We start from the raw sequence: 26,799 nt of genomic DNA, 5'->3' as shown, positions 1-26,799 counted from the left end.
CCCGCGGGGCTTTAATCCTGTCAACAGGGAGAGCACGCATTTTTGCCTGTCTGTCTGCCGCGCGGTCTTGGCGTTCCGATTTCGTTTTGTGCCGAACAAAAGCCAGCCAGAGCGACTGACTCGCTGCCATGACGACGACATCACCACGGTGCGTTCGTTTTCGCAAAAAGAGAAAAGAAAAATGGAGTCCGGGGGAGTCTTTGTCGTCAGCTCTTGCTCTCCCGGTCCTTAGCGTTGCTGCCAGGCGCCATGGTGCGCCCTCCCGCTCCTGCGGGCGCTCGCTCCGCGGCACACTCGGAACTCCGTTTGACGGTGTCTGCTCGCACACGCGCGCGCCCCTCGCGACTGGCCGTATTGAAGGTTGTTTGCTTCGGAGTGTGGCCCCTCGGCGTGCATGTTGCGCCTGATTGTTTGGAACGGTTGGCTTGCCAGTGGCTGCCAGCTGCTTCTGCTGCGGGTTCCTCGTAGCGACTGGCTGCGGCTGCCTGCTGGCTGATGCCTGCCTGCCTGCCGCCTGGCTTGGCTTGCCTGCTGGCTGCCTGCCGCCGCTGCCTGCTGCCTGCTGCTGCTGCTGGCGCCTGCCGCTGGCGCCGCCTGGCCTGCCTGTGCTGCCGCCTGGCTGCCTGCCTGGCTGCCTCTTGCTTGCTGTTGCTGCGGTCGGGCGGTGGCGACGATCGCTGCCACAATCAGTGTGTCTGTGCGCACAGCCCCCCCCCCTTCCCCTCGCGGCTGTCTCCTCTCTGCTGCCTCTCTGCCGTCATCAACCACCCCGCGCCCCCTCCCCCCGCATCTGTCTCCTCCACCCCCATCACTCAGCATCCCCCTTCCCCTCGGCGGTTTCCGTGCCGCTGCATTCGATACGCTTTGTCTCACTTCCACAAGCAAGGCTCCGCCACGCGCGGCAGACTGACCTAAAAGCCCCCGCAGCACAGTGGGCCGGAGCGCCGGCGCTGGCGGCCGAAACGCAAGAGAGTCGTTGAATGGGACTCGAACCGAACGTGTGACCCCACCAATGGATTCCTCGTTCGGAGAGCAATCCATTGGTGGGGTCACACGTTCGGTTCGAGCCCCATTTAGTGACTCTGCTGCTCAAAACGCGTCCGGACTTTGGACTGCCTCCACCGGTCTTCTGGCCCACTGTGCGCTACGCCACGCTACGCCACGCACAGTCCCTGGCGCGCGGGGTGGCGCCAGCGCGCTAGCCTTGGCCGTGACACTGAGGGTGTGTGTGATGATGGGGACCATCGGGAGGAGAGAGGGAGGGAGAGAGAGAGAGAGAGTTTGCAGCCGAAACGTGGAAGGCAGAAATGACGTGGCGAACGCGCCGCGCTCCGCTTCCAGATCAATACAGAGATGTTTGCCGGCCGTCGCTCTGTCTCTCTCGCACCCCCTGCGGCCACACAGGGGCGCCCCGTGAGTGCGACAGAGACGGAGCGACGGAAAGCGCCTCGCGGAATGAGTCTGAAACGGAAGAGCCGCCCTTCTCATTTCCAGCACGCTGTGCACGGGAAGCCTTGCTGGTGTCTGTCTGTCTGTCTGTCTGTTTGTCTGTCCATCCCTGGGGCTGGCGTTGAGAGCCTCTCGGACTAGCGACGCGCTGTGTCGTTCTCCCGGCAAGTGCTACTCAACCCCGCGAAGGGCGCGCCAAATCACTCCGAATCGCGCTCTCTCTCTCTCTCTCTCTCTCTCTCTCTCTCTCTCTCTCTCTCTCTCTCTCTCTCTCTCTCTCTCTCTCTCTCGCTCTCGCTCTCTGTCTCTCTCGCACTGCCATGGGTCGCTCCATGAGTGCGAGAGAGAGGGAGAGAGAGACCCGGCGCGTGCAACAGCCCTGCAAGCAGCAGCACGGACCCTTCCCGCTCGTCTATTCCCGGCGACGGAGTATCGATCTCTCGATCGCCTATCGCCTCGCGCTCGCTCAAAGTCGCGCACTGGAGCGAGCGCACCTTTTCTTGCTCACCCTGGAGAGAGAGAGAGAGAGAGAGAGAAAGAGAGAGAGAGAGAGGCTGTGGCCGGAGTGCCGCCGCGTTTGCGGTCAGCAAATAAAGAGTCGCGCGAGAGGCGAGAGGCTGGCCGGAGCGCCTGCGGCCTGCTGGTCTAGCCCTTAATGGTAATGGCAATGGGGCGGCCTGCCCGCCGAGCGGCCGTGCGTCGCCGCGGGCGCATTGCCTACCCAGCCGGGCGCTAAGCCTCGCTCTCTCGCTCCCCGGCGACGACGCCTGGGCGGCCTGGGCCATCATGCCAGACGCCTATCCGATTCGTCGCTCCGTCCCCGTCGCACTCCCGGGTGCGAGAGGGACAGAGCGACGACGCGGTAACGTGGAGATTGAGACTTGATCCTTCTTGGAGGCCGGAGTGGTCCTGGTCGCCTTGGGCCAATGGAGCGGGGGGGGGGGGGGGGCCTTCACGCTGCGCCCCTTATACACAATGCCTGGCCGAGCGGCTGGCCTTGGCGAGGCCTTGCCCGTCCTTGACCCACTGCCACGCGTAGCGCGCGTAGCGTACACCCCCCTGCCGGCACCACGTGTAGCGCTCACACACACACACACACTTGTTCTCGCTGGTCCTTATCGTGTTATCGTGTCCTTTGTGACACGTACGACACCTGTCCCTGACGCTGCCTGACACTTCCGATGGTAACTTTGACACCCCACCTCCTCGTCGTCCGCGGCGTGGCCCTGGCGTGGCCCCCCGCGGTGTGCTGCCCGTGGTGCCAGGGCCTCGCTCTTGTTTGCCGCGACCCCCGTGTTGTTGTTTTTGTTGCTGAACACGCCCCTCGACGAGACCTTTGTTGTTGTTGAAGCTGTCCCCCTCCCCCCGGGCCTCCGAATGCACCCTTGTTGTGCGAAGCGCCCCTTTGACCTTGTTGTTGTTGCAGATGAGTACGGGCAGAGCAACAGTGCCGACGACAGCGACGAGGACGTGATCACGGACTACTTGTCCTCGGCCAGCATGGCGGTGCGAGGTGGTCTGGGGCTTGCCGGGGCGCTCGCCGCCGCCGCGCCCACCCCGCACCCCCCAGCTGGTGGGCCTGGCGGGGCTGGCGGGGCCCCCGGCCACCCCCACGGCCTCCACGGCCTCCACGGCGTCGGCCACGGCCCCGGCATCGTGCCCGGCCTCGTGCCCATCATCAGCGTCACGCCGCACTCCCCCGGCATGGGCATGGGGCTCGGCATGGGGCTGGGCCCCGGCATGGGCATGGGCGGCAAGCACTACCCCGTGCTAGGTCAGCTTCAACTGCAATCAGTCGTTGAAAAAGTTTTCTTTGCTTGAGTTGTTTCAAGGCAAATACTGATTCTTTCTTCTTTTTTTTTGCCATGTGCAGAGGACAACCTGCAACATCTTCATGAGATACATGAATCAATTCAGCAAATGCGAGATCTCAGTGTGCAAGCTTACAACTCACAGGTGAGGTTTTGAATTATGAATTTTCATAATTTTTATTGTAAAACTTTTCTTGCTCACTCTTTTCTCTTTTATTTTAGCTAATGCGCTCCAGCCAGTATTCAAGATTAAGCTCTTCTTGCCCATCGTTAGCAGTAGACCCTGGGTCAGATCCAGATCTCCTATCATCGGTTAATTCTTCACCCATTCAAGCACCAAATCTTGGCCTTATTAGCTCGCATATGACTGCGGCATTTAATGATATAATGCATCGTAAAGGTACACAAACTGAATATTGAGAGTCAACTTTACTTTTATTTTCCAATTATATTACTTTATTATTCACTGCTTATGATGTATTGTTTCCTCAAGGTTCGGCCTCTAAAGAGTGGCTGTGGAGAGGTGTTGGTTTTGGCTCAGAGGTATCTAGACGCCGCAGCTGGACTGCTCTTGAGGACCTCTCTAACGGCAAAGTAAAACGTAAATCATCAAGACAAAGGAGGTACTGTTTTGGTTTTTTGTTAAGTACCTTTCTTTGATACACTTGCTTGCCAACGCTCCCTAACTTAAATATTTTATTTCCAGTATGAGTTTAAGTAGTATGGACTCTGAAGCAGAGGATCCTTTCATAGATGTGCCGGACAGTGGAGGTGGCCTTCTTCTAACTGACGGTACGACTTGTTCTGGTCCTGGCCACCAATCTGGCACTGCTGTTGGTGGCCGAAGAAGTGGCGTTTCCACTCATTCTTTAAATGAAGCTGATTTGCAGGTAGGCTTTTCTTAAATAAATGCAATTTGTTAAAGGCATTAGAAAAAGATTTTCCTCACTTTTGTATCCGTTGGTTTAGAACGATTTTGCAAAAATTCAAGCAAAACGAGAAGCAGAATCTCGTCTGATGCCTGCAAGACTGCCTCTTCAAAAGTCTGTGTCCACCCCATCAATAATAGCAGTGCGTGACTTGGCAAGTGCCACAATCCAACATGACGGGGCAGCTCCTGCTATCCAACCGTAAGTACAATGTTTTTAGAAACATAATATGTTAGGTTTATAAAATACATTACTGAAAATGTAGACAAACAGCATGAAGTTACACTTCTGAAAGATTTTAACACTTCAAGCTTGCAAAGCATGGCATTCTAGAGAACAAGTGCCAAGTTTGTCGAAGTAAGTTTTCAATTTTATTATGGTTAAGAGATTTATCTTTTATACTTATTTTTCATGTCTTTTGCTTTTTCAATATGACTGTTGCTTTGTTCCTTATTTGTGAATTAATAGTTTTGGAGAGTTATGGCATTTCTTTACTTGTACATTTCACTGATACATCCTATAACCTGGACCAGGACTTGATGAGTTTTCTTCCAGTATGATAAAAGATTTTATATCATGAAAGTAACAGTACATGCATACTCTTTTTAATTCTGAGAAAATGTGTATGCAACAACATAATTACTAACAAAACCTGTTTGTAGATATGTATGTTTTGCATCAGAACACTTGATGACCTTCATCTGTTAATTCTTAAAGCAGCACTATAATGAAACGAATGTTGCATGGTTTATCTTACCTTTCCTGACTTAAGAGTCCAGATTTCTTTTCTTACTGTTTTGTTATTTATTTTTCTTAATCAGTATATCCTCTAAAAAAAAAAGGACTTTTGTTTTGGTGTAGAGGTTTATAATAATTTGTTTCAGGGAGTGTGTAGTGGCAAACTTTCTTACACAATATTAAATGTTATAAACCTTGTCTCTCAAGAAAAAAAATTTTTCATGAAAAATCTATAAAAAGCCAATGGAAATAGGAAAGTTTTACACTACTCTCCCCTTCTAAGCATCGTTCTGTATGCTTGTGGCACCTTAGCACTCCTTTGAGCTTTTCTGGCACTTGTAGCTTTGTATGTGCACGCCTTGGCGACAGTGGTCAACGACTGGGCACGGAAAGTGAAACAGAAGAAGAAGAAACGCGGCTCATTCCTGCAACTAGCCAGCTTTCACTGCACCATTTGCTTGCTGAGTGAGTACTTGTGTAGATACAATTTCTAAAATGTACCTTGAGCTGCTATGCACGGTCAAGGTATCTGTACTTGTTTCGTCAAACAATTTCAAAACTGCATGAGAGAAAATACTAGATGCCTGACTGATTTCTTTTAAGGAGGCATTTGTAAATAGGACACCATCCTTTGTAAATCCTTGACTCTCACTGGGTCTTGCCTTTGGTGAAATTCTGTGCTTCAGATATTGATTCGGCGGGCTTTGTTAATGATGACTTCTCTCTTCTCCTGTTTCAGTCCTGCCTATGACAATCACGCTGAAAAGCGTAGGAAAAGAGGTAGTTTATTTTTCAGGAAGAAAAAGGTGTGTGTACACTAATATATGTGCTCTAGAAATGTGTTGCATTGTGTGTGGTATTTCATTTGAAGGACCATAACTCAAACTGTGGCAAAAATGTTTCAGGACAAGAAGAAAGTACCTCATCAATGGGTTTCAGTTTGCTATGTCTCCCCTCACACTTGTGATTGGTGTGCCAAGGCACTCACAAATAAACCCGCCTTCTGTTGTGATAGTAAGTATCATATTTCATGATCATTGTAGAGTGAACTGAAGTTTCAATGCAAATGCTGATGGTACCTGGTTTGTTCAGATTGTTCTGCTACTGTCCATCAGACGTCCTGTAAAGATCATATACAGGACTGCAAGGGAAAGACCTCAAAGGTAACATGTCGAAATTTACTAATGATGTTCTTCAATTTATACTTGAAAATGTCTTAAAGCAGCTCTTGACTTTTTTTTTCTTCTTTTTTTTTCAGAATGCCCCCAAGTCAGGTATGAACATCATGGGTCATGCACCAGTCAACAAACAGCCTAATGAAAAGAAGAAGAGTCTTACCAGTGTATCATTGACGTCCAACTCATCCAGCAGGTAATTTCTCAACTTCTTTCTTGGGCACATTGTCAAATCTCATTCATTGCAGTTCACTCACACAATTTTGCTGTGATTTGTTCTGAAAATTGTGTCATTGTTAGTGAATAAGCTGGAACACACAGAAGTCTGAAATTAATTTGATTCATTTATCTTTTAAGGATACTGCATCCTTATTTGACCAGGTTTCTTAATGGCTCAATTTATGTCTATTTCCCTCATGCACTTTCATGGTATTTTTTTTTTCAGTTTAACTTGTTAGGCGGGTGATTGAGCTGAGCTTTCGTTTTACCCCTTTTCAGAATCTTAATCATAAAACAATGCTATTGGTTATCTCTGTTCCTTCTCTTTGTCTTTATCTGTTTTTCCATCTTATGCATGCTTGTAGATCCTTCCTTATCTTATTAGATTTGTAAGATAAGATGGCTCTTTTTACTTTCACTTTTGTTAAGAGTGTGGCAAGGTCATGCTACTGTGCATAGATTGGAATTTTGGTTGCTTTAAAATATCAGAATGACCGATGTTATCCCAAAATTGCTTCTGCTCGTGTATTTGGGTATGGGGTCACATCACTTGTCCTCTTGTCAGAGAACATTTTATGGAGATATTACATGTTCAGTTTTGTCCTAACTAAATTGCAGCTATTTTGTGTAGCATGTGTAGAGATTAATGAAAGCACTGAACAGCACACTCACATTGCTAAGGCTGTGAGAAAGTGTTTGGAATTGGTTCTTCTGCAGCTTTGATAAGATAGTTTTCAGTGCTTCTAGGTCATAGATTGTGCAGCATGATGAACTTAAAAATTTTCTTATATCTAATGTACTGTTTTATGCAGTGCTCTTAATTCAGTGTTTTTAATTTCCTGATTTCCTGATAAGGTCATTATTGACCTTATAAATATTATCTGAAATTCATGCCATGACGCTGGAACTGAACAGCTGTGTTTTTAAAGAAAAAGATCATTGGGACTGTAATATTGGCAAACTTGCATTTGTTCTGATTTATGGACCTTTTGCCATTCTTTCAATGTTACTTGAACAAGAACACTTGTTGCTTCTAGATAATGTTATTTATATGCAGATAACTGTCTAGAGAGGGAACTTTTTTTCTTTTCCAATTTATCTAGTTTCCACACACTTATGATATGGCTTAAAAAGTGACAGTTGCTTGCACCAGGGCATGTCCTCTACTTGTCTGAGAGGCAAAATTTATGTCATGTGTCTAGGTATCCTTTTTCTGCATTTCTTAGTTTTCTTAAAAATTGATCCTCTTAAGAAAATTGCGATAGAGAGCCATTTGCTAAATTTCATAACCAAATCTTTTCTTTTCCCGATTCACATCTATGTTGTGTCTGTGCTGTTTCCTGAACATCTCTCCAGTTTACACTTATACTTTCACCTGTCTTCTGGTCAACTTAAGCACATTGTTCCACCATAGATACTTTGTTTTCCTACCTTTTTTTCCCCTTTTCAATAATTATCTGTCAATGACATAAGCTCAAAACTTCACCCATTGAACATCCTCATTGAGTGGAATTGTGAGAACACCAGTCAAAACATTATGCATGTTTTCATGGCCCCTTTTTAAACTCAATTTTACACCAATCTGCACCCTGTATCTTGTAAGACAGGGCTAATCCTCTTAAAATAGCAAAATACCAATAGGGAAGTGCGTGACAAAACATACTGCCCACCAACTGTGGCCCAGAGCCCCCTTGCTAATCTATGCTTGATACACCAAATCTGTTTGGCACGCGCTCACGCATTCTGTACGACTCGCCAAACGTACGTTTGCCCAACGTTTGCACGTTGGTTGGCGCACCTGGCACGCTCTGCTCACAACCTACTAGGAGGACCACGTTGTGCTACTCCCCTTGGAGGAGGGTGGCAGCCAAGTTGGGAGTTAAGTAAGTTCTGCTAATCAAGATATTGTCAGGATGGCTACAGAGCTCATTCAGACTGTTGCTGCCTACCATTTACTGTGCTGTCATAATTGCAAGTTACTTGTTTCTTGTCTTCCCTCCCTGTGAGACAACTGTCATTTTGTCACCTTCTTTTCATTTTCTGTCTGACTGAGCTTTTTTGGAGACTCTTGGGATGACGTAGATAGATGCTGTTTGAATTCGACTTGTATCGTTTTGGAAAGTAGTTTTTGGTCAACTACAACCGTACTTCGATGTAATCTGCCAACTATGATTTCTGTTTTAAGTTGTTTTTTTATTTTCTTGTAGTGTTCTTAGCAGCGCTGAAATCAACAATGATATTTACAAATGTAGATATATGTATGCAGGAAACTGAGCTTGTAACCCTCCCTATCTGAGTGAGGTGACAATGTTGTTGACTGATGCCATTTATCAGTGATGAATTGCCATTTGTGGATAGTATCCACATGGTGGCCACCTAAACACATCTACAGAATTCATCAAATAATGTCAGCTTATTGTCACAATATTATGTGAACTGTGCATAGCCATAGTTCAAAACTTTGATGGATGCAATGAGGGCCATGTATATCATGTTGATCTTCTTTAAGATTACTGCTTTGACTTCTTCTGCTTCTGCTTCTGCCTCCTTCTTGCCAATATTGTTCGAATTATTTTCAGACTGCTTCAGATATTTGTATCTTCCTTGAAAACGAGCCTCTTTGTATTTTACAGTTTGTGAGCTTTCTTACTTCATTAGAACTGTCAGAAACAAATAGATCTCTGATTTGCTCTAGTGATAAACTTGTTGGTTGACCTTTTTTTTTCTACTTTGACAGCTGTTCAGAAAGTGCTGCTCTTGTAGTGTAGTTGAAAAAAAAAATCACCTTTAAAGAGTATATCTTGTGTAAAGAAGCTTTGTCTTTTTATTAACACCAATACCCTTTCTCATTTTCTTTACAGCCAAATAATAAGTGAAGAGAAGGATCATGATGGATCCCATATGCATGATACAGTCAAGTAAGTAATGTAATTTTGGTGCTCTTTTTAAGTGCTGTGGTAAAGGGTAAAGTTTAAATGATTTATTTGTCTTTCAGCTACTCAGATGAAGTGCCCTTAGTGCAGTACGAGTTTCTGGATGAAAGTGGGTAGTCTCTTGATGAAAATTAATTTTTCATAATTCTCAATGTCTAATGAATGACACATTTCATTTACTTTCAGGTCCAGTGACTGCTAGTGAACTAGAGTTAGATCCAGTTCATGGTTTGCAAGCTGAAGAACCAGACTCCTGGACCCCAACAGTTAGTAAAGAAGTAAGCATTTGTTTCAAATGAATAGCAAAGTTCGCTTGTCACTTTACTTTCCAATCACTAATTACTCATTTATTCTTATGTAAGGTGACCAAGAAATTAAAAGAGAAAGAAATTAAGAGGCAGGAACATATGTATGAATTTATTTTGACAGAAAAGCATCATTGCTTGACACTCAGAGTTATGCAAAAGGTAAGCACAAACAGTCTCTTTGTTTTTTTGTTTTTTCTTTCAAATTAAATTTGCTGAATTCTTAATATATCTTCTGTTTACCAGGTTTTTGTGGAAGGCCTTCAAAAACATTTCCAGCTGGGTCCAAATTTGGCAAGAATGTTCCCCAGACTTGCTGATCTCACAGAAATTCATCTTGAGTTCCTTGCAAAACTAAGAGAGAAACAACGAGCTTCTCCGGTGATAGACACTCTCAGTGATATCTTACTGGAGCAGTTTTCTGGAGATGGAGCATCAAGACTAAAAGCGTGCTATGGAGAATTCTGCTCAAGGCATCGTGATGCTGTCAACATGTACAAATATTACCTTCAGCACGATCGTAGATTTGGGGAATTTGTCAAGCATTGTCAGGTAAAGAGAAGTAGCTGGTCTCTAAAACTAATTCACTTATTTTTGGTGGCTCATGTCTAAAATCTTGGTTTTTCAATTTGCAGGGGAACCCTTTGCTTAAGAAAAAAGGAATTCCTGAGTGCATTTTATTTGTTACTCAGCGGCTGACTAAGTATCCTCTCCTCATTGAACCTCTGATCAAAACCAGTAAAGATAACAAAATGGAGCAGGAAAAACTTCACCGAGCTCTGGCTCTTGTTAAGGAGATTTTGGTGGAGGTTGATGCCCAAGTTGCAGAGCAAGAGAAAGAAGACCGGAAACTTGAAATATACCATAAAATTGATGCCAAGTCCTTTACATTGCACAGAGGCAGAAAATTCAAAAAGTCTGATATTCTTGCTGATAGTCGTAAATTAAGGTAAATATTTCCCAGTAAATAATAATAATCATTTTCTACCCTATTATGCAATGTTAACCTTCGTTCTTCTCTCTGTTAAGGTTTGAAGGTGTCGCAATGCTGATGCAAGGCAGGAGTAAAATGCAAGTTGTCCTTGTGATTGTATTGTCTGATGTCTTGTTCTTCCTCCTTGAAAACAACCAAAAATATTCTTTCTTCACCCCAGATAACAAGGTAACCAAATCTTAAAAAAAAAAGATTAAAAACATTTTATGTCAGTATTTATAATTTTCAACCATGGGTCTGTTTGCTTCCAATTTTTAGGCAGGTGTGATATCTTTACAAAAGTTATTGGTCAGAGAAAAAGCAGGTCAGGAATCTAGGGGGATATACCTGATATCTTCAAACCCAGCAGATCCTGAAATGTTTGAGCTCAAAGTGCATAAACCCAAAGATAAGCAAACATGGATTCAGGCTGTGAGGGCTGCTGTGCAATGTTGTCCAGAAGATGAAGAGGATGGGACTAAACTTAGTCAAGAAGCCAAACAGAAACTCTTTGATGCAAAACAAGAACAGATAAGACAAATAGTCGGTAAGTTTCAATCTGTCCATATCTTAACCCCAAACATACTGAAGGCTCATTCCAAAACATCATCAGTTGAGTTTCTCAATGTCTGTGGGGTAACTTGTCATTTATTTGAGAAATTTCTTTCTGTAAACACTAAAGACTCAAGAGCTAGAGTTTGAGGGGAGGGGCATTTCTTCTTTTCTATTCAATTTGAAAAAGACTTTAACAAGGTTTGTTTGTTTTTCGAAGGCTCCCCCCATGGGGAATCAGAAGTTCAAGGTACAGTAGCTCTGAGCTGTAAACCAGGCATGTTTTAGAGTCATCTGTATTGCCGCCCTATGGCCGCCCTCTGGTGCATGTTCATGGCTTGGCTATATAGTCATCCGTTCGCGTCTTTTCGGAATCTAATGGTTACACTAATTATTTGATAACTTATCAAAGATGCTTCTTTTGTAAATTATTAGGGCAATGGTAAAAACAGCAAATGATTGCTTCCACGTTATCTTAACGTGAAAGTGGCTTTTTAACTAAAGGTTTATATTTCCTAAGCATGCTGAATAGACTTTTTATGTACCCAAACATGAGGCAGGTATCTTCCTCAAAAAGGCCAGGAATTGGATGCTGTTTCATCTTAAGCCTTATTTTGAATAGAATTAAATTTTTGATCAAACTAAGAATTAAAATAGGTCTGTGGGTGTTTTTTTTTCCCTCCCTGTTTTTTCTTAGATGCCGTTGGTTTTTGGTTTTAGGAATGTGGCTGATATACAAATCCCCTTTGCATGGCTTAACCACAAAGGTTCATGCCACCTTTGTGCCCTTGAAACATGCAAAGGGATTTTTTCTGTGAATCAATCACCTTGTTGTGCCAGGCTTCATAAAATTGAAAAATTTGAAACTCAATGTAATATTTTTCTCTACTATTTCAGGAATTTTGAGACAAAAAGACGTAGAACAAGCTTTGATATTGGAAGAGAAAATGGCGCTGCAGCAACAGCTAGCCGGTATTTCTTCAAGCAACAGCACAGTGGATTCTCCCTCTTACTGCCATCTGGTGTCGGAAGATATGGACTCACCTCGTATGTGGCAAGAAGTTCTGCGAGCCATAAGGGTACGCTAGTTGGCAGTGTTGTTTTGAGTAGATGCACACCAGACAAATTTATTTAGCAATACTGATTTTATTTTGTGTTTTGTGTTTTTCCCAGGAGGTGAATAGACTTGCGAGTTCTTTGTATGTTTCTGGAACGAACCTTTCTCGAAGTGTTAGTTCAGTTGGTGAACACCAGAGCTCTGCCTATGTATCTCCCACACTACCAAAGCGGGCTGAGACTTTTGGTGGATTTGATAATGCCAACAAAGATAAAGAACAAGGTACTGGTACCATGAGTAAAGGTGAGTATTACTTCTTGACATGCGTGCATTTATTGGAAAAAGGCCTTCATGAAACTTTTTCTCTCTGCTTCAGTATTGAAAAAGCCCCAACCAGCCCCACCTCAAGTAACTCTACATGGACATAGCCGAGAACCATCCATTTCTTCTAGTCCAGCTTTAACCCCAGATTCTGAAGCTGGGCGTTCTTCGAGACCGTCTATTCACTCAGTCGTAAGTGTTTTGCATCTATAACTAATATTTTGTTAGTATGGATTATTTAACATGCTTGTGTTTTCGTCCTTGAAGGAGTCGCCATTGAGAAGTGCTATAATGGCTACCGTTCCATCTGGTATTGCCCAGCTCATTGCTCCACCCGATGCACACGCGGCCGCACAAATCTCTAGTTCGGCTCCTGGTGAGCTGCCAAGCCTAATAAGCCTAGGACAGGAGCAGCAAATGGTTGCATTGCAGTTGTCTCACCATGTCTACACCCTCAGCAGCATCATTTCTCAACAGATGACCAGTATTGATAAGTGAGTATTTTTCTCGGGACTTGCTGCAGGTTTATTCTTACCTACTAGCACTCACTCCTCATACCTATTATTTTACAGCTTGCAGGCACAACTGGCAGCTTGCCGTTCGCAGTTATCAACGGAAAGCGAAAGCAGGCAGAAGCCTGCTTATCGGCAGGCGCAACAGCTGGAGGAACTGCGGAACTTGCAAGACCGCCTCTCTCAAGAGAAGGAATTGTGGGCTAGAGAACGAGAGGAACAGGAGAAAGAGTTAACTGAGCGTAAGAGCGACCTTCAAAGACAACAGGTAATGAGGGTTATTGAAGGAAACTGAAGATAAATTTAACCTGTTTTTTTGCCTATCCCATCTTATCTTGTTTTATCTTCTCAGGAACAAGTCCGTTCGGAGCAAGCTGATGTGAGACAGCAGCGGGAACAGCTCTTTCGGAAGCTGGAAATGCTTACCAATCAAGGCATTTTGATCAGTCCCAACATGCCTGTTGTAACAACTCCAGGCAGTGGGATGGCAGGGGCCGAAAGTAGTGAAATCTCTTCACATGATGTTGACTCAGCTTCTTTGTCGAGCGGCTCAGGTCTCTCACAGCAACTCACTCCCTCCCCACCTGTCCGCAAAATGGAATCAAACAAGTGGAAAGGGCCTCTTAGCAAACCTGCTGCTGTACCTATCAATCTTATAAGTGCAGCCAATCAGCAAAAGGTGAAGTTTCTTTAATGAAAATTGTAGCATAAGAATCTTAACTGGCTCTCTCTTAAAAAATGGTTCCATAACACTGGTGTTGTTTGTATGTGTTTACTTTAGGTTGCTCAAAATCAAGTCAAACAGCAGTTACCATTGAAATTGTCGAAGCTGAGCAGTAGTAGCATTGGCTCAGGAAGTAACAGTACTGGAGGAAGCAGTTCTGGTATGGGAGGCAATGCTGTTGGAAGTCTTCAGCAAATGCTGCCAATGAAGTTGAGCCAAGGAAGCCAAGGCAGTGTTGACTCGCGCAGGAGCATGGGTAGTCTGAGCGGAGCAGGCGGTGGCTCTGCCTCGGGTCAGTGAAACGGTGAAACTGAAAGGGTGCGGTCACTCATTATGTCCAGTCCGCATGCAACTGCAGCAACACCAGCATCAGCACTGCTACAGCACTGCTAGCATGGTGCAGCACTATGTAGTTTTTCGATCGTCTAGTTAGCTGTCACCATTTTATATACAACTTTATGCACAATGCTTTGCATGTCTTTGCAGCTGTAACTGCTTTAAGTAAAGTCTCTGTAACAGGGATGTTGTCAGGAGATTAAAGTTGAGAGGTTTGAATAGGAGAGGTTCTGTGTATTAAGTTCGATGAACTTTGTGTACATAGATATGATTCAGTGTCTTTGTTGTTATTACAAATATGTTGAAAATCATATCACCTTATCTGCTTTGCTTTTGCTTTTTATTATAGTGTCATGTTACACAATTATCTGTTGATTGTAGTTTTTTTTTTTTTTTTTTTTTTAATTTTACCAGATAAATGCACTAAGATTTATGTTTGACAAAGCTGTGTATAGTTGTTTATTCATCACTCTTTCTGTTAACTTGGTGGATGCTGTTTTGCATGCAAAGGACAGGCAACCTGTAGTTCGTTGCAAATAAGTACATCCTACTACTGGAGGGCCTTCTAATGAGTGATAGTACTAAAATTAAAAGTAGATACAGTAGTTTTAAAAATACCACCTATGTTTTCTATTATTATGTTCTAGCTTTTGTGTGACTGTTTAGTAAATAATAGTAGTTTTGCTTTGTTTGCAGGAACTTTAAGTGGATACCATCGCCTTAGTTCGGGCAGCATGAGTCCCCCCCCACCAGCCTCTGCCCCAGTCTCTACTCTGATCCCAAGTCATGCTCGGACCGGATCAAGTCCCGCCATGATGCAAAATGTTTCCCATCCTGATATGTTGGCACTCTCGAGCTCCTCACCTCATGCGTCTGGAGGACCAACTTTGCCAGGAACGTCAGGAGGAAATCGGGCTGGCCGAACCAACACCTTTCCCAAAATCCCAGACAAATTTCGAATGCGGAGTCCAGACTCCAACTCAACTTCGAAACCTCAAACCCACCAGCAAGAGGAAGAAGTGATATTTTTCTGATTTCAATTGATAAAGTAGTTGAGACTCTGAATCAATGAAAGAGCAACTGTATTCATGATTTATCTTATTCTTGAACAGTTCACACCGACGTTAGTTACCAAATGTATTGTTTGTTTGAAGGCTTTGTTTGAATGATATATTTAGCCAAAGAACTCTCATTGAATGCTGATGCGTTTGTGAGTCTTCATTAATATGTGGTTCGTTCTAATAATTGACAATGCAATGGTCAAATGTGATACTCTTGACATATGCAGCGAATTCCATTTATATGTATTTGTGAGTGCGTTTCTCTTTGTTACATTTAGACAACCTAGGTACTGTGAAGTTAACATTTAAGTTAATCATTGTTTCTTCATGCCCAGCACTTCCATATAAAAGTGATATTGACCTAGCACTGCTTTTGGTATTACTTTTACCAGAATCAGTATTAAATTTCCTGTATTTCTTGAACTGTGAAACTGTGACAATATATCATTGACTGTGCGAGCTGCATAATCATGAAATTGCATAGTTCTGAAAACTTATAAAAGTATTTTGCATAGAAGTACAGTGGTTATGTAGATACACTTCTAATATGGTAACTAAACAAGTCAAAGTCAAGCTGTGAGGCTTGTAATTTTTGAACTTGGTAAGTTGGAACCTATGTTTTATTTGGCTTCCTTACCATTTTCAGCAATGTACAAATAATTCTGTTTGTAAGTATGGGAATTTTATTTATTTTTGAATGTGGACTCTGATGGTGCTTCTTTCTATTTTTCTTGTTCATTCCATGGCAGCTTTTTGCCACCTTTGCAGTTCATTCCTATCTTCTTTTCGTTCCAGTGAATACTATAGTTGTAAACATTACCCAACCCCAAAAAGAAATTATTGAGTGTGGATACATTTTATTACTTGTGAGTTGCCGTTTCTTTCATTATCCACATGCAACTGGTTTATGATTGTGTTAGAGTGATTTTACTTATGTAATGTGCAATCTAGGTGTGTGCAATACCTCCTCCTCTCTGTGATGTTAAAAATGTGTGTATTAGATCTTTAAGAGTTGTACATTGTTTTCTTCTCAACATTTTAATGTTACTAATTTTTTGTGTTCATATTGAAGTCATATTTTTGTATGGAGCTCTGTTCTTTGTTGAGGAAGAAAAAAAGGGAAAGCTCTCGCAATTTGAGGTGCTGTGATGCAAGAGCAAAGTATTGCGAATGCACTAAGGAGGCTTTCAAAGAGGATATTTATTTTTATTTAGATCTTGGTCTGTGTTAATAACCATTCCAGGGTAGCCAATGTCCATGGTAATGTAATACTGATATTGCTCCCTTGTCTTATTGTGCATAATGAAGGCCAAATGAGCCTCAAATTAGTTTGGAGCATGTATAAGCTAAACTAAAACCATATTTATTTGTGGTAGCTGTTAGATACCATCTCTATATCAATGACATTACCTTTACCCTAGTTATTGCATCCTCCATCTCCTCTCTCAAAAGGCTAAGTCCTTGCCTTTTTTCGTGTTTAGGTATGCTCAGGCTCAGTTACAAAATTAGTATTTGGCTTTGGCCTCTAGCTACTAGCCCACTCGTACATGTTACTGAAGACTTATTATTGTAATTATTACTATTGCTCTGTATGGCAAGAGTGTGAACAGTATTATGGCATTACCTTATTTCTTGCAGCTGATTATTACACATGCAATCATTTTAATAGAGTGATTCGTTATGGCCCCATTTTCTCTATCAACTTTTGGGCTTGTTGCCCCAACAAATCCTGTCATATTTTACCTTTTATCTTTCCTTCAATGCATTACTAATGCATTTGTGCAGTATTGATTTTCTTCAGCTCGACACTTGTAATCAATTAACAAAGTGTAAAAAGTAACAAAAAAAGGGAATAAATTTTTTAAAAAATAATTGATATGTGCAGGCCACTTATCCTCTGTTCCATATTTTATTTATAATATTATTTTAATGTCTGATATTGACCCTTTGAAGAGATTCAATGTTTTAATTTGTGGTTGAGGGGGTTCTTTTCAATAGTATGTTATTGTTTTGTTTCTTTTGTAAGTGTACCTTGTAACTAGTTGAGTTTAAAAAATTGATGTAACATGGCTGGCTTCTTAACATCCATGATCACATTACAAACCAGGTTGTTGTGTGGTTTGTTTTGTCTTACGATTTAATTGAACTCAACAGCTGCCAACAAGTAAAGCAACCTCTATCATATTATTCCACTATTTGGATATGTTATTCAGTGCATCAATTTTTATTCAACCAAAATTTACACCAAAGATTATTTTGTTGGAACAATGAAATGAACCTGTATAGATGTATGAAACAATTGTGTAATTTTATGTGAATACTTTTCCTCTTGAAGATCAGCATTTTACTTTACACTCATGACTGTAGGTAGAAATGATAGATCCAAGTGTGTTTGACCTGATTTTAATTCTTACCTTGTTTTTACGAATTACTCTTATACGCTGCTGGACTTATGTTTGTCTTTTTCTCATGCAAATGAATTGGTTTTATGTTCATTGTCTGTCTGTGCCAAATTTTCTCTGATGTCTATTTTTTAAAAGTAGTAATAGCAGTTAAGCAGTGAAGACTAATGTTACATACTTTTTCTCCGCCTGAAGTGTGTCTTGGTAGCCTTCCTGTTGACTAGATGCCAAGTACTGATTTTAATTTGGCAAAATTAAATGTTTCGTCTTCAATAGCTAGAGTATTTTTCCTGAATGAGATAAAGAGGTTCTGATAGTTTTTTTTTCTCCCATTTCTTCTTTTATTGGTATGAGTTTGAGAGAGAGAAAAAGTTAGTGGGTGGTTGACTCTGTGGTCTTCTTCCAAAAAGTGTGTGCCCCTTCTGCTGTGCCTATTTTCTAGTGAGATAATCAGAAATTTCCGCAATCTCCCTTTCTATCAAATTTTGAGGTAGTAGACATCCTTTTCCAATATTTTTTGTAGACTATTCCATGTAATCTAGCAATAAGCAAGCAATACTCTTGTTACTAATCAATCAGAAAATATACTCATCCTATGGCCTACTGTCTATGTCTCATCATAAAATGTTTCATGTCTCAATTTAGAATTTCAATATTGAGAAATTCTCTTGTATAAGATATACGTATATCTAATTAGATGCTGATGAGTGGATTGTCCTTAATTTCTGAAGGTGTTTTTATTTTCACAGGAAAAAGGCAGCCCTTCTCATTGAGACTGTACAATCTAGGTATAGCTGTGTGCTTTTGTTGCTATCACCTTACAGTGTGTGAATCATTTTCCTTAGACTCAGTATCTTAATGTGCCCATTCCGTTTTAGGATAATTTTTTTGAATCTATCTGAGTTGTGCTTTGGTTTTATTCTTTTTTATTTGTACTTGATATGTTGGCTCACTGATAATATATTGCTGTTATGCATTTGATGAAATTATCTATTTTGTGATAACATTGTATATACTTGTTAGTAGACTTAGCAATGCGTGTTATTTTGTTCATTGCGCCTAACCTTTCCCATGATATGGATTTTGTTTCTACCTTTTATCTTACAATTGTCATATTTACCATATTTTTCATTGCTCTGTACAGTGTGGTGTCATGTGATATTCAACTTCACAAATCAAAGAAATAGGGTCACCTGTGTGCAAAAATTATAAAAATGATCCTGCATGACCAGCCCTCAATATTGTTCATATTGGCTGGTCTAGATTTGATTCCGTCGGCCATTTTTGTGGGATTGCTGTGTCTGTGCTATGCAAAATAACACTCAATCTTCAAAGTGTAGGATTTTTCTTTGCCCTATGCTCATAATCAGTACTTATGTGCAGATCTTCTGATCCATTTTTCAAGGATCCCCTGGTCTATTTATTTTCATTTTACTGTGCAGTGATGGTAGGTAGGGAGCCTTTGGTACCCCATGTATGATTTTTGTTACTTTTCTGACAATCATTCCAGGAAAATTGTACTATTCTGTAAATACCAGAAAACGATGTAAATAAAACACTTGGAGAATGATTTTAAGTACGCTTGTTGTTTTTCCTTTTTCCTTTCCACTCACGCCCTTTACGAATCCCAGCCCCAGTTGGTGGGCAGGGGTTTGGAGCCGATGCCCGTGATGGAGCTGATCCAGCCAGTGAAGGAGCTGCCGGAGGCGATGTTGGCGATGCCTGCCTTGCCCTTGCCGAAGGGCGCCTCGTTGGAGGTCACCAGGTAGTACTTGCCGCGCTTGCCCCTGCCCAACCAACAGAGTTCACTCACACTAGTAGGGAAACAGAACAGCCTCTCTCGCGCATCCGCCCTAGGAGTGCGAGAGAGAGAGAGAGAGAGAGAGAGAGAGAGAGAGAGAGAGAGAGAGAGAGAGACCACTCACCGCGCCGTGCCGGCCTTGATGCCCATGTAGACGACGTCGTTGTGCTGGCAGCCGTCCTTGGTGAAGTCCTCCCACGACGGGCAGCGCACTGCCGGGAAGGCCGTCTCGTTGGCCAGCGCCTCGGCGAAGAAGTGCCAGGACCGGTGGTGGCTGCAGTGGCCTGCGCGGAGAGAGGCAGAGCGGCATTGGCGCTGCAGGCCCAGGCGACCAGAACTCTCGACGCGTTTTGAGCTCCAGAGTCGCTGAATGGGACTCGAACCGAACGTGTGACCCCACCAATGGATTCCTCGTGAGGAGAGCAATCCATTGGTGGGGTCACACGTTCGATTCGATAGTCCCGTTTGGCGACTCTGGGGCTCTAAAGGCGCCAGGAGTTTTGGCCGCCTCCACCGGCCTTCTGGCCCACTGTGCGGCCGAGAGAGAGTGTGTGTCGGAGTGCCACTGACCGTCGTAGAGGCCGACGCCAGTGTAGTTGGGGCAGCCGGGCTGCACGCGCGTGCCGTTGTTCGGCCAGAAGTCGAGGTGGCCGTTCTGCTGCGTGAAGCCGAAGAAGCCGGCGTCCGTGTGGATCACGTCCACCAGCTCGGCGTCCTCGGGGCTCAGGTTGGGGATGCCCTCGAACGTGAAGCCGGGCAGGGCGGGGTCCAGAGCTGTGGAGTGGAGGCGGGTTGGCGCAAGCGGCGCTTAAGGGTGGAACGCGTGGTGGGTAGGCAGTCCCGTCGAGCAGGGCTGCGCGCGGGACCTGCAGTTGCCTACCCAGCACGGCGCTCCAGCCGCCGACGGCCTTGGCCTTGGCGCTCCACAGTTGATTTGCCAGAAGACCGGCGCAGGCGGTCAAAACTCTAGACGCGTTTTGAGATCGAACCGAACGTGTGACCCCACCAATAGATTCCTCGTCCGGAGAGCAATCCATTGGCGGGGTCACTCGTTCGGTTCGAGTCCCATTTAGCGACTCTGGAGCTCAAAACGCGTCTTTTGGCCGCCTCCACCGGTCGTCTGGCAAACCCACTGCCCCCACCCTACCTGTGATGCGGGGCAGCTTGAAGTCCAGGTCCTTGGCGGTGACGCCGGCGAGCTGGCCGCCCAGGGAGTGCGCCACGATCCAGAGGGAGTCCTTGCGGAGGCCGGCCTTGACCATGCGCGTGATGGCGCGGGCCAGCGCGTGGCTCACCTGGAAGAGGTTGAAGAAGGCCCTCACGTAGGGGGTCTCCGCGTAGTAGTTCCAGTCCACCAGGATGAAGTTGTGGTCGCCGCGCTTAAGGAAGGCTGCAAAGTTTCAAAATGGCTCTAGGTCACGCCAGTGCTTCCATCTACAGATATCCAGCAATGAAAAAATTGAGCGGGCCTAAACCTTCTTGAGTTTAAATACGGATTCCGAAATTCTCCTCGGCCTTGAGCTGTGAGACTTTGAGTCTCGTTAAAACCCGAACCTCATTGACTGCAATTCCCTTTGGCGCTCACCGTTGGCCACCAGCCCCACGCTGGCGCTCTGGTTGGACTCGGTGTAGCCGTGCATGTAGAGCACGGTGGGCTTGGCCTTGTCGAAGCCGCGGTGCGCCAGGATCTTGGCGGAGTCGTTGATGTTGAACGTGACGTTCTGGTCGCGCCTGGAAGAGGACCGGTCAGGATTGCCATACGTAAAAATCGTGACGAGTGGTGCAAGAATTTGCTTCCGAAGGACTTACAGGTACAGTGTCAGGTTGATGTTGTCTCCGAATTTCTCAGCCCATCCTACCGCGTCCACAGTGCCTGTAAGAACGATAAACAAGTTGGCGAAACGAGACCCTGGTTGCGTACACTCGGAAGTCTCTCCAGCCGCCACTCACTGCACGCGAACCACAGGCTGCAGACGGCCGCCAGCAGCGCGCAGGCCCCCCAAGCGGCAGAGGCCATCTCTGGAGGACTAGAAGAAGAGCGTGGCGACGGCGAGGCGGGCGACTGGAGACTGCTGGAAGCAGGCTGGAGGCTGCTGGAGGCGGGCTGGAAGCGCTGGAGCTTTCCGGCCACCGACCGCTGCCCGGTCCAGGGTCCAGCGGGCCATCCTTTATCCATGCGCCGCCGCCGAAGCCACCATCGAGCGGACGCACCGACAGGCGGTTTAGAAAAATAAAAAAATAAAGCGACTGAGAGGCTGGCTCTTCATATAACGTGTTTGGTTCACAAGGTGGGGATCGGCGGAAAATTTGGTATCTGTTATTCTATCCGCTCGGGTGCGCGACACCCGAGGCGTGTTCTCCGCGGGAAGATTCTTTGTCATGCATAGGTCAGGGCATCGATGCAGTTAACTTCAGGAGTCTCAAATCGCCATCAGTTATTCATTTGAGTTTATTTATTGACTTTATTATTTCATTCGTCCTTGCCGTGGGGGGCGCTGGGCGCGCTAGACGTTCTCGGCGCTCTGCTGGAACTGGAGCAGCACCACGACGTACGCCACCACGGCGGCGAACATCTAAAATTAGAAGCAAACGCTCATTCCATGTTTTCCTTTTCCTCCCAGGCGATTATCTCCGCTTCCTGGATGCGCCTATGCCTGCGCGGTGATAACGCAGATAACCCGTCCTTTGGCCTGGGGGGGCTGGGGCCTAGGGCCTAGCGGGGCACATCGCGGCATCACCTGCTGCTTGGCCTCTGGTCGCGGAGCACGGCAGGGACCTCGAGGCCCCACCGAGGCCGACGGTCAAGCGCGGACCGGCCAAGCCGAGCCGAGCAGAGCCGAGCGCGGTGACGAGCATTTCGCAGGTCTCCCGAGTCATCGCGTATGACGCGACATTGACACTGACTCGCATGGCGCCACTTTCACCTCCGGGGCACTGGCCTGGCACTGGCCTGGCACTGGCCTGGCACTGGCACGCATGACGCGACTTGCACTTTCGGACCAGCATGACACCCCGACTCACCGCCCGCAACCTGCATCCCAAGTGACATGCACTTTTTGAATTTTTAGTGGTTTTTGTTTTTTTTTTCTTTCCAGAAAGTTTAATTTTTTTCGGAGTGCCCCCAGGAGGGAAGGCAGGAACTGTCCGCCCGTCTGTCTGTCTCGGCGTCCGCCCGTCCGTCCGTCCGTCTGCCTGTCTGAGTGTCTATCCGTCAAAGTGTCAAGTCTGTCTGTCTGTCTGTCTGTCTGTGAGTCTGTCCGTCCCCCCGTCGTCCTCCTTGCCGGGGCGACGAGTGTTGGTGCGGTACGCCGGGCTACGCCGGGCTGCACTTTGTCCGATCACACGTTGCGACCACTTATCTCACTTAAGCCCGTTCGGCTGGCTTCGGCTGCCGAGCGCGCACGCTGCCGCACGCCGAACGCAGCCGAAGCCCCGTGAGTGGAGCCGAACAGCCGAACGCGACCGAGCCGCGCCGTGCCGAGCCGAACCAAACCCCGAGTCGCCGGGTGTCTACAAGAAGACGTGTGGTCACACAGAATGTTGTTGCGTCGCGCGCTGCTCGCCGGCCTATCGACAACTGTCGCTCGTGTCCCCCTCGTCCAGCCACTCCGTCCACGAGCCCTGTCCACCATGGCGCCCCCAGCCAAAGTCATCTACATGGCCAAGAACTTCGCCGGCGAGCCCAAGCCCACCGACTTCCAGCTCAAGGAGGAACAGCTGCCGGACCTCAAGGATGGAGGTGCGTACTACGTTCCGCTCGTTCTAGCCGTACTGTACATACACTGTACCACTGCGAGCCGGCCGGCAGCGCGCTGTGTTTAGTTTTTTACGGCCGGAAGGGGGAGGGGGGGCCTTGTTTGGGAGGCGTGGCCGCCCGGCGCGTTTGGACGGTAGTGTGGTTTGTTGCACGATGTTTGCGATGGTAACCAGGGGACTCCGGGATTATTCTTGAAGTAGTTGCGGTGGTTATTGCAGTACAGAGTAAAGGGCTAAAGGACCGGTCGGGAAGGGGAGGGGGGGGGGCACTGAGCTAGGCGTCCGCACTTAACAGTCACCGGTCATCACGGTTGCGAGGTGCGAAACAGCCGAGAACGCGGAAGCCAAACATGGTTTGGTGTATAGACACTTCCAACGCCGAATAATCATAATTTTGGAAACTGTTTGCGGTGCTTCCCCTCCACTCTGGGTTTTGGTGGAGGTGTCTATTTCGATCCCCAAATTAGCTGATCGGGAAAGCACTCCTCTTATCGTGTTTACAGAGATCCTCGTCGAGGCGGAATGGATGAGTGTCGACCCTTACATGAGGTGAGCCCTCTCAGCCACTTTTCTGTGTTTTTATCTCCGACCTTGCCTGCGCGTGATTGTCACGTAACGACACTGTACTCGATAATAATGCGACTTCGTCCTTTGGCAGGGCCTACATGGTGCGCTACCCTCCGGGCACCAAGATGATCGGCGGGCAGGTCGGAAAGTGAGTAAGAGCAATCCATTGGTGGGGTCGCACGTTCGGGTCGAGTCCCATTTAGCGACTCTGGAGCTCAAACGCGTCTGGGGTTTTGGCCGCCTCCACCGGTCTTCTGGCCCACTGTGCGGCGAGGCGTACCTTGGCGTAACTTGGCTCCTCTCCTCGCAGGGTCCTGGTGTCCAAGAACAAGGGCTTCCAGGTGGGCGACCACGTGGTCGGCTACCTGGGCTGGTCGACGCGCACCATCGTCAACCCGGACAGCACCCGAGGGGACATGACCAAGGGCGACCTGGAGAAGGTTCGCCACCTGGACGTGCCGCTGTCCTACAACCTGGGCGTCCTGGGCATGCCTGGGTGAGTGGCACTGAGTGCCTCGCGCTGCCCCACTGCCGTGTCTCGCACAAGACTGACAGCGCTTTGCCTTTCAGCCAAACCGCGTACTTCGGCCTCTTGGACCTCTGCCAGCCGAAGGCGGGTGAGACGGTGGTGGTGAACGGTGCCGCCGGGGCGGTGGGCTCGCTCGTGGGCCAGATCGCCAAAATCAAGGGTGAGGCGTGTGGACCTTAGAAACGGACTCCAGGTCGAGCAGTGCCTTATCAACAACGTCGGCCTGTCCGTTTCAGGGTGCCGCGTCATCGGCTTCGCGGGCTCGGACAGCAAGTGCGAGTGGCTCAAGAAGAGCCTCAAGTTCGACTTCGCCTTCAACTACAAGACCTGCAACATCCTGAACGCGCTCCGCGAGTCCGCCCCCAACGGCGTGGACTGCTTCTTCGACAACGTGGGTCCCGCTCCACCCTCCACCCTCCGTAGGGGTGCGGGGCACGCGGTTCAACGTCTTGTCTTGGCTTGCAGGTCGGCGGCACCATGAGCAGCGTGATCCTGTCCCAGATGAACCTCTTCGGCCGCGTGGCAGTGTGCGGCTCCATCTCGTCCTACAACGCCGACATGAAGGACCCGCCCCTAGGTCGGTGTCGCCTCGCCGTCGAAAGTTGTTCTTTCAGAGAAGCGATGGGTGTTGTCTAGCTGTTAACTGATGTCTCTGCCCCCACAGCCCCCGTGGTGCAGCCGTCCTTGGTGTTCAAGCAGCTCAAGATGGAGGGCTTCGTGGTGAGCCGATGGCGCGACCGCTTCGCCGAGGCCACCGACCAGATGCACGCGTGGGTCAAGGAGGTGCGTTGGTTTGAACCTCATTTCCGGAGCTCTATTTGGAAAATTTGCCAGTGTGCTGCCGATGGTTTGCTAACTGTCTCCGCGTCGCTTCCAGGGCAAGATCGTCTACCAGGAGCACGTCTACGAGGGCTTCGAGAACATGCCCCACGCCCTGATCGGCATGCTGCGGGGCGAGAACACGGGCAAGGCCGTGGTCAACGTGTCCAAGCTCTAGACGACCCCCTCCGCCACTTCATCCCCCTTCATGTTCGCCATCGTCACAATCCCATGAGATCCCTTTGCGAAGCTGTGATATTTCATTAAAAAAGGCTTTGTTTGGTTTCAAAAAAATACGAGTTTTTCTTTGTTTTCGCCTGGGACGGAACTTACCGACGCGAGCGAGCCCTTGTTGAGGTCGACGAACCCCGCCAAAGACACACACGGGTGGCTTGAGTTGACGATGCGAATCATCAAGTTGAGCTGGAATCGGAGCGTTGCAGTGTGTCAGCAAGCAGTCAGCAAACTTCACACTCAGACCGCACCGCCGGCAACACACGCACTGCGCCGTAGTGCCGCCTAAGCTCACCTCCCGACGTTCCTCGGCGCTCCGCCTCCAGTGCTGCGCTTTTTCCAGCAGAACGTCCAAAAATTTCTCCATCTAGAATCGCCTTTGCATTACGAAGACCTTTGGCCTCCACAGTGGGCCAGAAGACCGGTGGGGGCGGCCAAAATTCTAGTCGCATTTTGTGCTCCAGATTCGCTAAGCAGGACTCGAACCGAAGGTGTGACCCCACCAATGGATTCCTCGTTCGGAGAGCAATCCATTGGTGTGGTCACACGTTCGGTTCGAGTCCCATTGAGCGACTCTGGAGCTCAAAACGCGTCGCGAGTTTTAGCCGCCTCCACCGGTCTTCTGGCCCACTGTGAGATCCCTGGAGCCTGAAATGCGACGGCGGGGTTGACCTCTGCGACCGCACTGTCAGCCGACAAGCACAACGCCGCGAGCGTGAAGATCCACGTGGTGGAGAACCCCCAGATGATGGCGAGGAACACGAGGTTTCCGTTTCGAATCGCAACGGAAGTCTGCAAGAGAGACAGAAAGAGAGAGAGAGAGAGAGAGAGAGAGGGGGGGGGGCGCTAGGCAAACCACGATAACGCAGCGTCCGCGCGACGAACCTCGTACGCCATGAAGGAGGTGAAGAGGAGGGCCATGAGCATGTAGCAGAGGCAGGACAGCGGCATCACGAACAGACCCTCCAGGAGGGCGCGGAGGTCCAGCCAGGCGAGGCGGAACTGGCGGAGACGGGGGGCAGACATTCTGGCCAAACCAGCCACGCGCAGCTCCTGTGTAGCCACACGAGTAGACGAAGGCAAACATTGGTGCACCAGCCAGAAGGGTTGGTGTCGTGGGCCCTCCGGCCGCTTAGGTGGCAACGCTGACTCACGCTCTCCAGCTGGTCGCGGAGGTGGCGCGCGAAGTCGGCGACGCAGAGCAGCGGCCCCACGATGGCCGTCGTCAGGGTGTACACCTGCCCCATCTGGTACATGCCCACGGGGACGTGGGTCCAGTCGGTGTAGTCGGTGTTGGACAGCACCTGTGGCCGCGCCGTGCCTCCCAGTCTTGGGCCGAGAGGGGTGCCAACCCCAGCAACTTGTCGAGAGCATTGGTGTTGCTGAGTAGACGCGCTGAGGTTGGCAACCCTTTCGACACTGGTGCATAGTGAGAGAGTTGCCTTCTTTTGCGGCAACTCTGTTTCGAACCCGAGCCGACACTGACGTAGACCCAGAGGTGCACGATGAGCGGCGAGAAGATGAAGCAGCCGTTGAGGCAGTACTTGCCGGCCTCCAGCACGAGCTTGCTGCGGCCGGAAGGGCGCAGCACGAAGC

General features: G+C 47.4%; 3 protein-coding genes across 6 annotated transcripts; 2 read left to right on the top strand and 1 right to left on the bottom strand.

Annotated features, from left to right (window-relative positions):
* Nucleotides 1-3,089: 3,089 nt before the first annotated feature.
* On the top strand, nt 3,090-19,076 carry LOC117648636 (rho guanine nucleotide exchange factor 18-like). Of its 2 annotated transcripts, XM_034391277.1 has the most exons (29): nt 3,090-3,223; nt 3,323-3,405; nt 3,483-3,660; nt 3,754-3,883; nt 3,967-4,150; nt 4,230-4,390; nt 5,270-5,392; nt 5,667-5,733; nt 5,833-5,941; nt 6,020-6,090; nt 6,186-6,298; nt 8,148-8,204; nt 9,183-9,239; nt 9,317-9,363; nt 9,441-9,532; nt 9,617-9,721; nt 9,806-10,111; nt 10,195-10,508; nt 10,589-10,721; nt 10,812-11,079; nt 11,305-11,334; nt 11,982-12,163; nt 12,258-12,444; nt 12,518-12,654; nt 12,730-12,956; nt 13,035-13,242; nt 13,327-13,653; nt 13,756-13,990; nt 14,731-19,076. In XM_034391277.1, the coding sequence occupies exons 1-29, from the start codon at nt 3,154-3,156 to the stop codon at nt 15,066-15,068; spliced, it is 4,539 nt and encodes a 1,512-aa protein (XP_034247168.1). In that variant the 5' UTR covers nt 3,090-3,153; the 3' UTR covers nt 15,069-19,076. The 2 variants fall into 2 exon arrangements, with proteins under 2 accessions (XP_034247168.1, XP_034247169.1); XM_034391278.1 differs by lacking the exon at nt 11,305-11,334.
* Nucleotides 18,274-24,013, bottom strand: LOC117648637 (lipase member H-A-like). 3 transcript variants are annotated; one of them, XM_034391280.1, is made up of 9 exons: nt 23,902-24,012; nt 21,249-21,871; nt 21,108-21,171; nt 20,884-21,029; nt 20,446-20,688; nt 19,869-20,072; nt 19,423-19,582; nt 19,111-19,284; nt 18,274-19,022 (listed from the first exon to the last, which is right to left on the bottom strand). In XM_034391280.1, the coding sequence occupies exons 2-8, from the start codon at nt 21,472-21,474 to the stop codon at nt 19,116-19,118; spliced, it is 1,212 nt and encodes a 403-aa protein (XP_034247171.1). In that variant the 5' UTR covers nt 21,475-21,871; nt 23,902-24,012; the 3' UTR covers nt 18,274-19,022; nt 19,111-19,115. The 3 variants fall into 3 exon arrangements, with proteins under 3 accessions (XP_034247171.1, XP_034247170.1, XP_034247172.1); XM_034391279.1 differs by lacking the exons at nt 18,274-19,022; nt 23,902-24,012 and having other exon boundaries at nt 19,063-19,284; nt 21,249-21,912; XM_034391281.1 differs by lacking the exons at nt 18,274-19,022; nt 19,111-19,284 and having other exon boundaries at nt 19,419-19,582; nt 23,902-24,013.
* Nucleotides 22,789-25,170, top strand: LOC117648638 (prostaglandin reductase 1-like). The gene is made up of 9 exons (XM_034391282.1): nt 22,789-23,037; nt 23,558-23,603; nt 23,713-23,769; nt 23,932-24,117; nt 24,192-24,310; nt 24,387-24,541; nt 24,616-24,727; nt 24,815-24,933; nt 25,028-25,170. The coding sequence occupies exons 1-9, from the start codon at nt 22,836-22,838 to the stop codon at nt 25,145-25,147; spliced, it is 1,116 nt and encodes a 371-aa protein (XP_034247173.1). The 5' UTR covers nt 22,789-22,835; the 3' UTR covers nt 25,148-25,170.
* Nucleotides 25,171-26,799: the final 1,629 nt, after the last annotated feature.

The sequence above is a fragment of the Thrips palmi genome, unplaced genomic scaffold, assembly GCF_012932325.1.
Source record: "Thrips palmi isolate BJ-2018 unplaced genomic scaffold, TpBJ-2018v1 HiC_scaffold_3, whole genome shotgun sequence".
Lineage (NCBI taxonomy): Eukaryota > Metazoa > Arthropoda > Insecta > Thysanoptera > Thripidae > Thrips > Thrips palmi.
This window is presented reverse-complemented; position numbering and strand designations above follow the sequence as displayed.

Coding starts and splice junctions, on each gene's coding strand:
- LOC117648637 (XM_034391280.1), bottom strand. CDS start 21,474: ATGGATAAAGGATGGCCCGCTGGACCCTGGACCGGGCAGCGGTCGGTG. Junction 21,030..21,107: donor ATCAACCTGACACTGTACCT/GTAAGTCCTTCG, acceptor GTCCTCTTCCAG/GCGCGACCAGAACGTCACGT. Junction 20,073..20,445: donor CAAGCTGCCCCGCATCACAG/GTAGGGTGGGGG, acceptor TCCACTCCACAG/CTCTGGACCCCGCCCTGCCC.
- LOC117648636 (XM_034391277.1), top strand. CDS start 3,154: ATGGGCATGGGGCTCGGCATGGGGCTGGGCCCCGGCATGGGCATGGGC. Junction 5,942..6,019: donor ACCCGCCTTCTGTTGTGATA/GTAAGTATCATA, acceptor TGGTTTGTTCAG/ATTGTTCTGCTACTGTCCAT. Junction 9,364..9,440: donor GTACGAGTTTCTGGATGAAA/GTGGGTAGTCTC, acceptor ATTTACTTTCAG/GTCCAGTGACTGCTAGTGAA.
- LOC117648638 (XM_034391282.1), top strand. CDS start 22,836: ATGTTGTTGCGTCGCGCGCTGCTCGCCGGCCTATCGACAACTGTCGCT. Junction 23,770..23,931: donor ATCGGCGGGCAGGTCGGAAA/GTGAGTAAGAGC, acceptor CTCTCCTCGCAG/GGTCCTGGTGTCCAAGAACA. Junction 24,728..24,814: donor CATGAAGGACCCGCCCCTAG/GTCGGTGTCGCC, acceptor CTGCCCCCACAG/CCCCCGTGGTGCAGCCGTCC.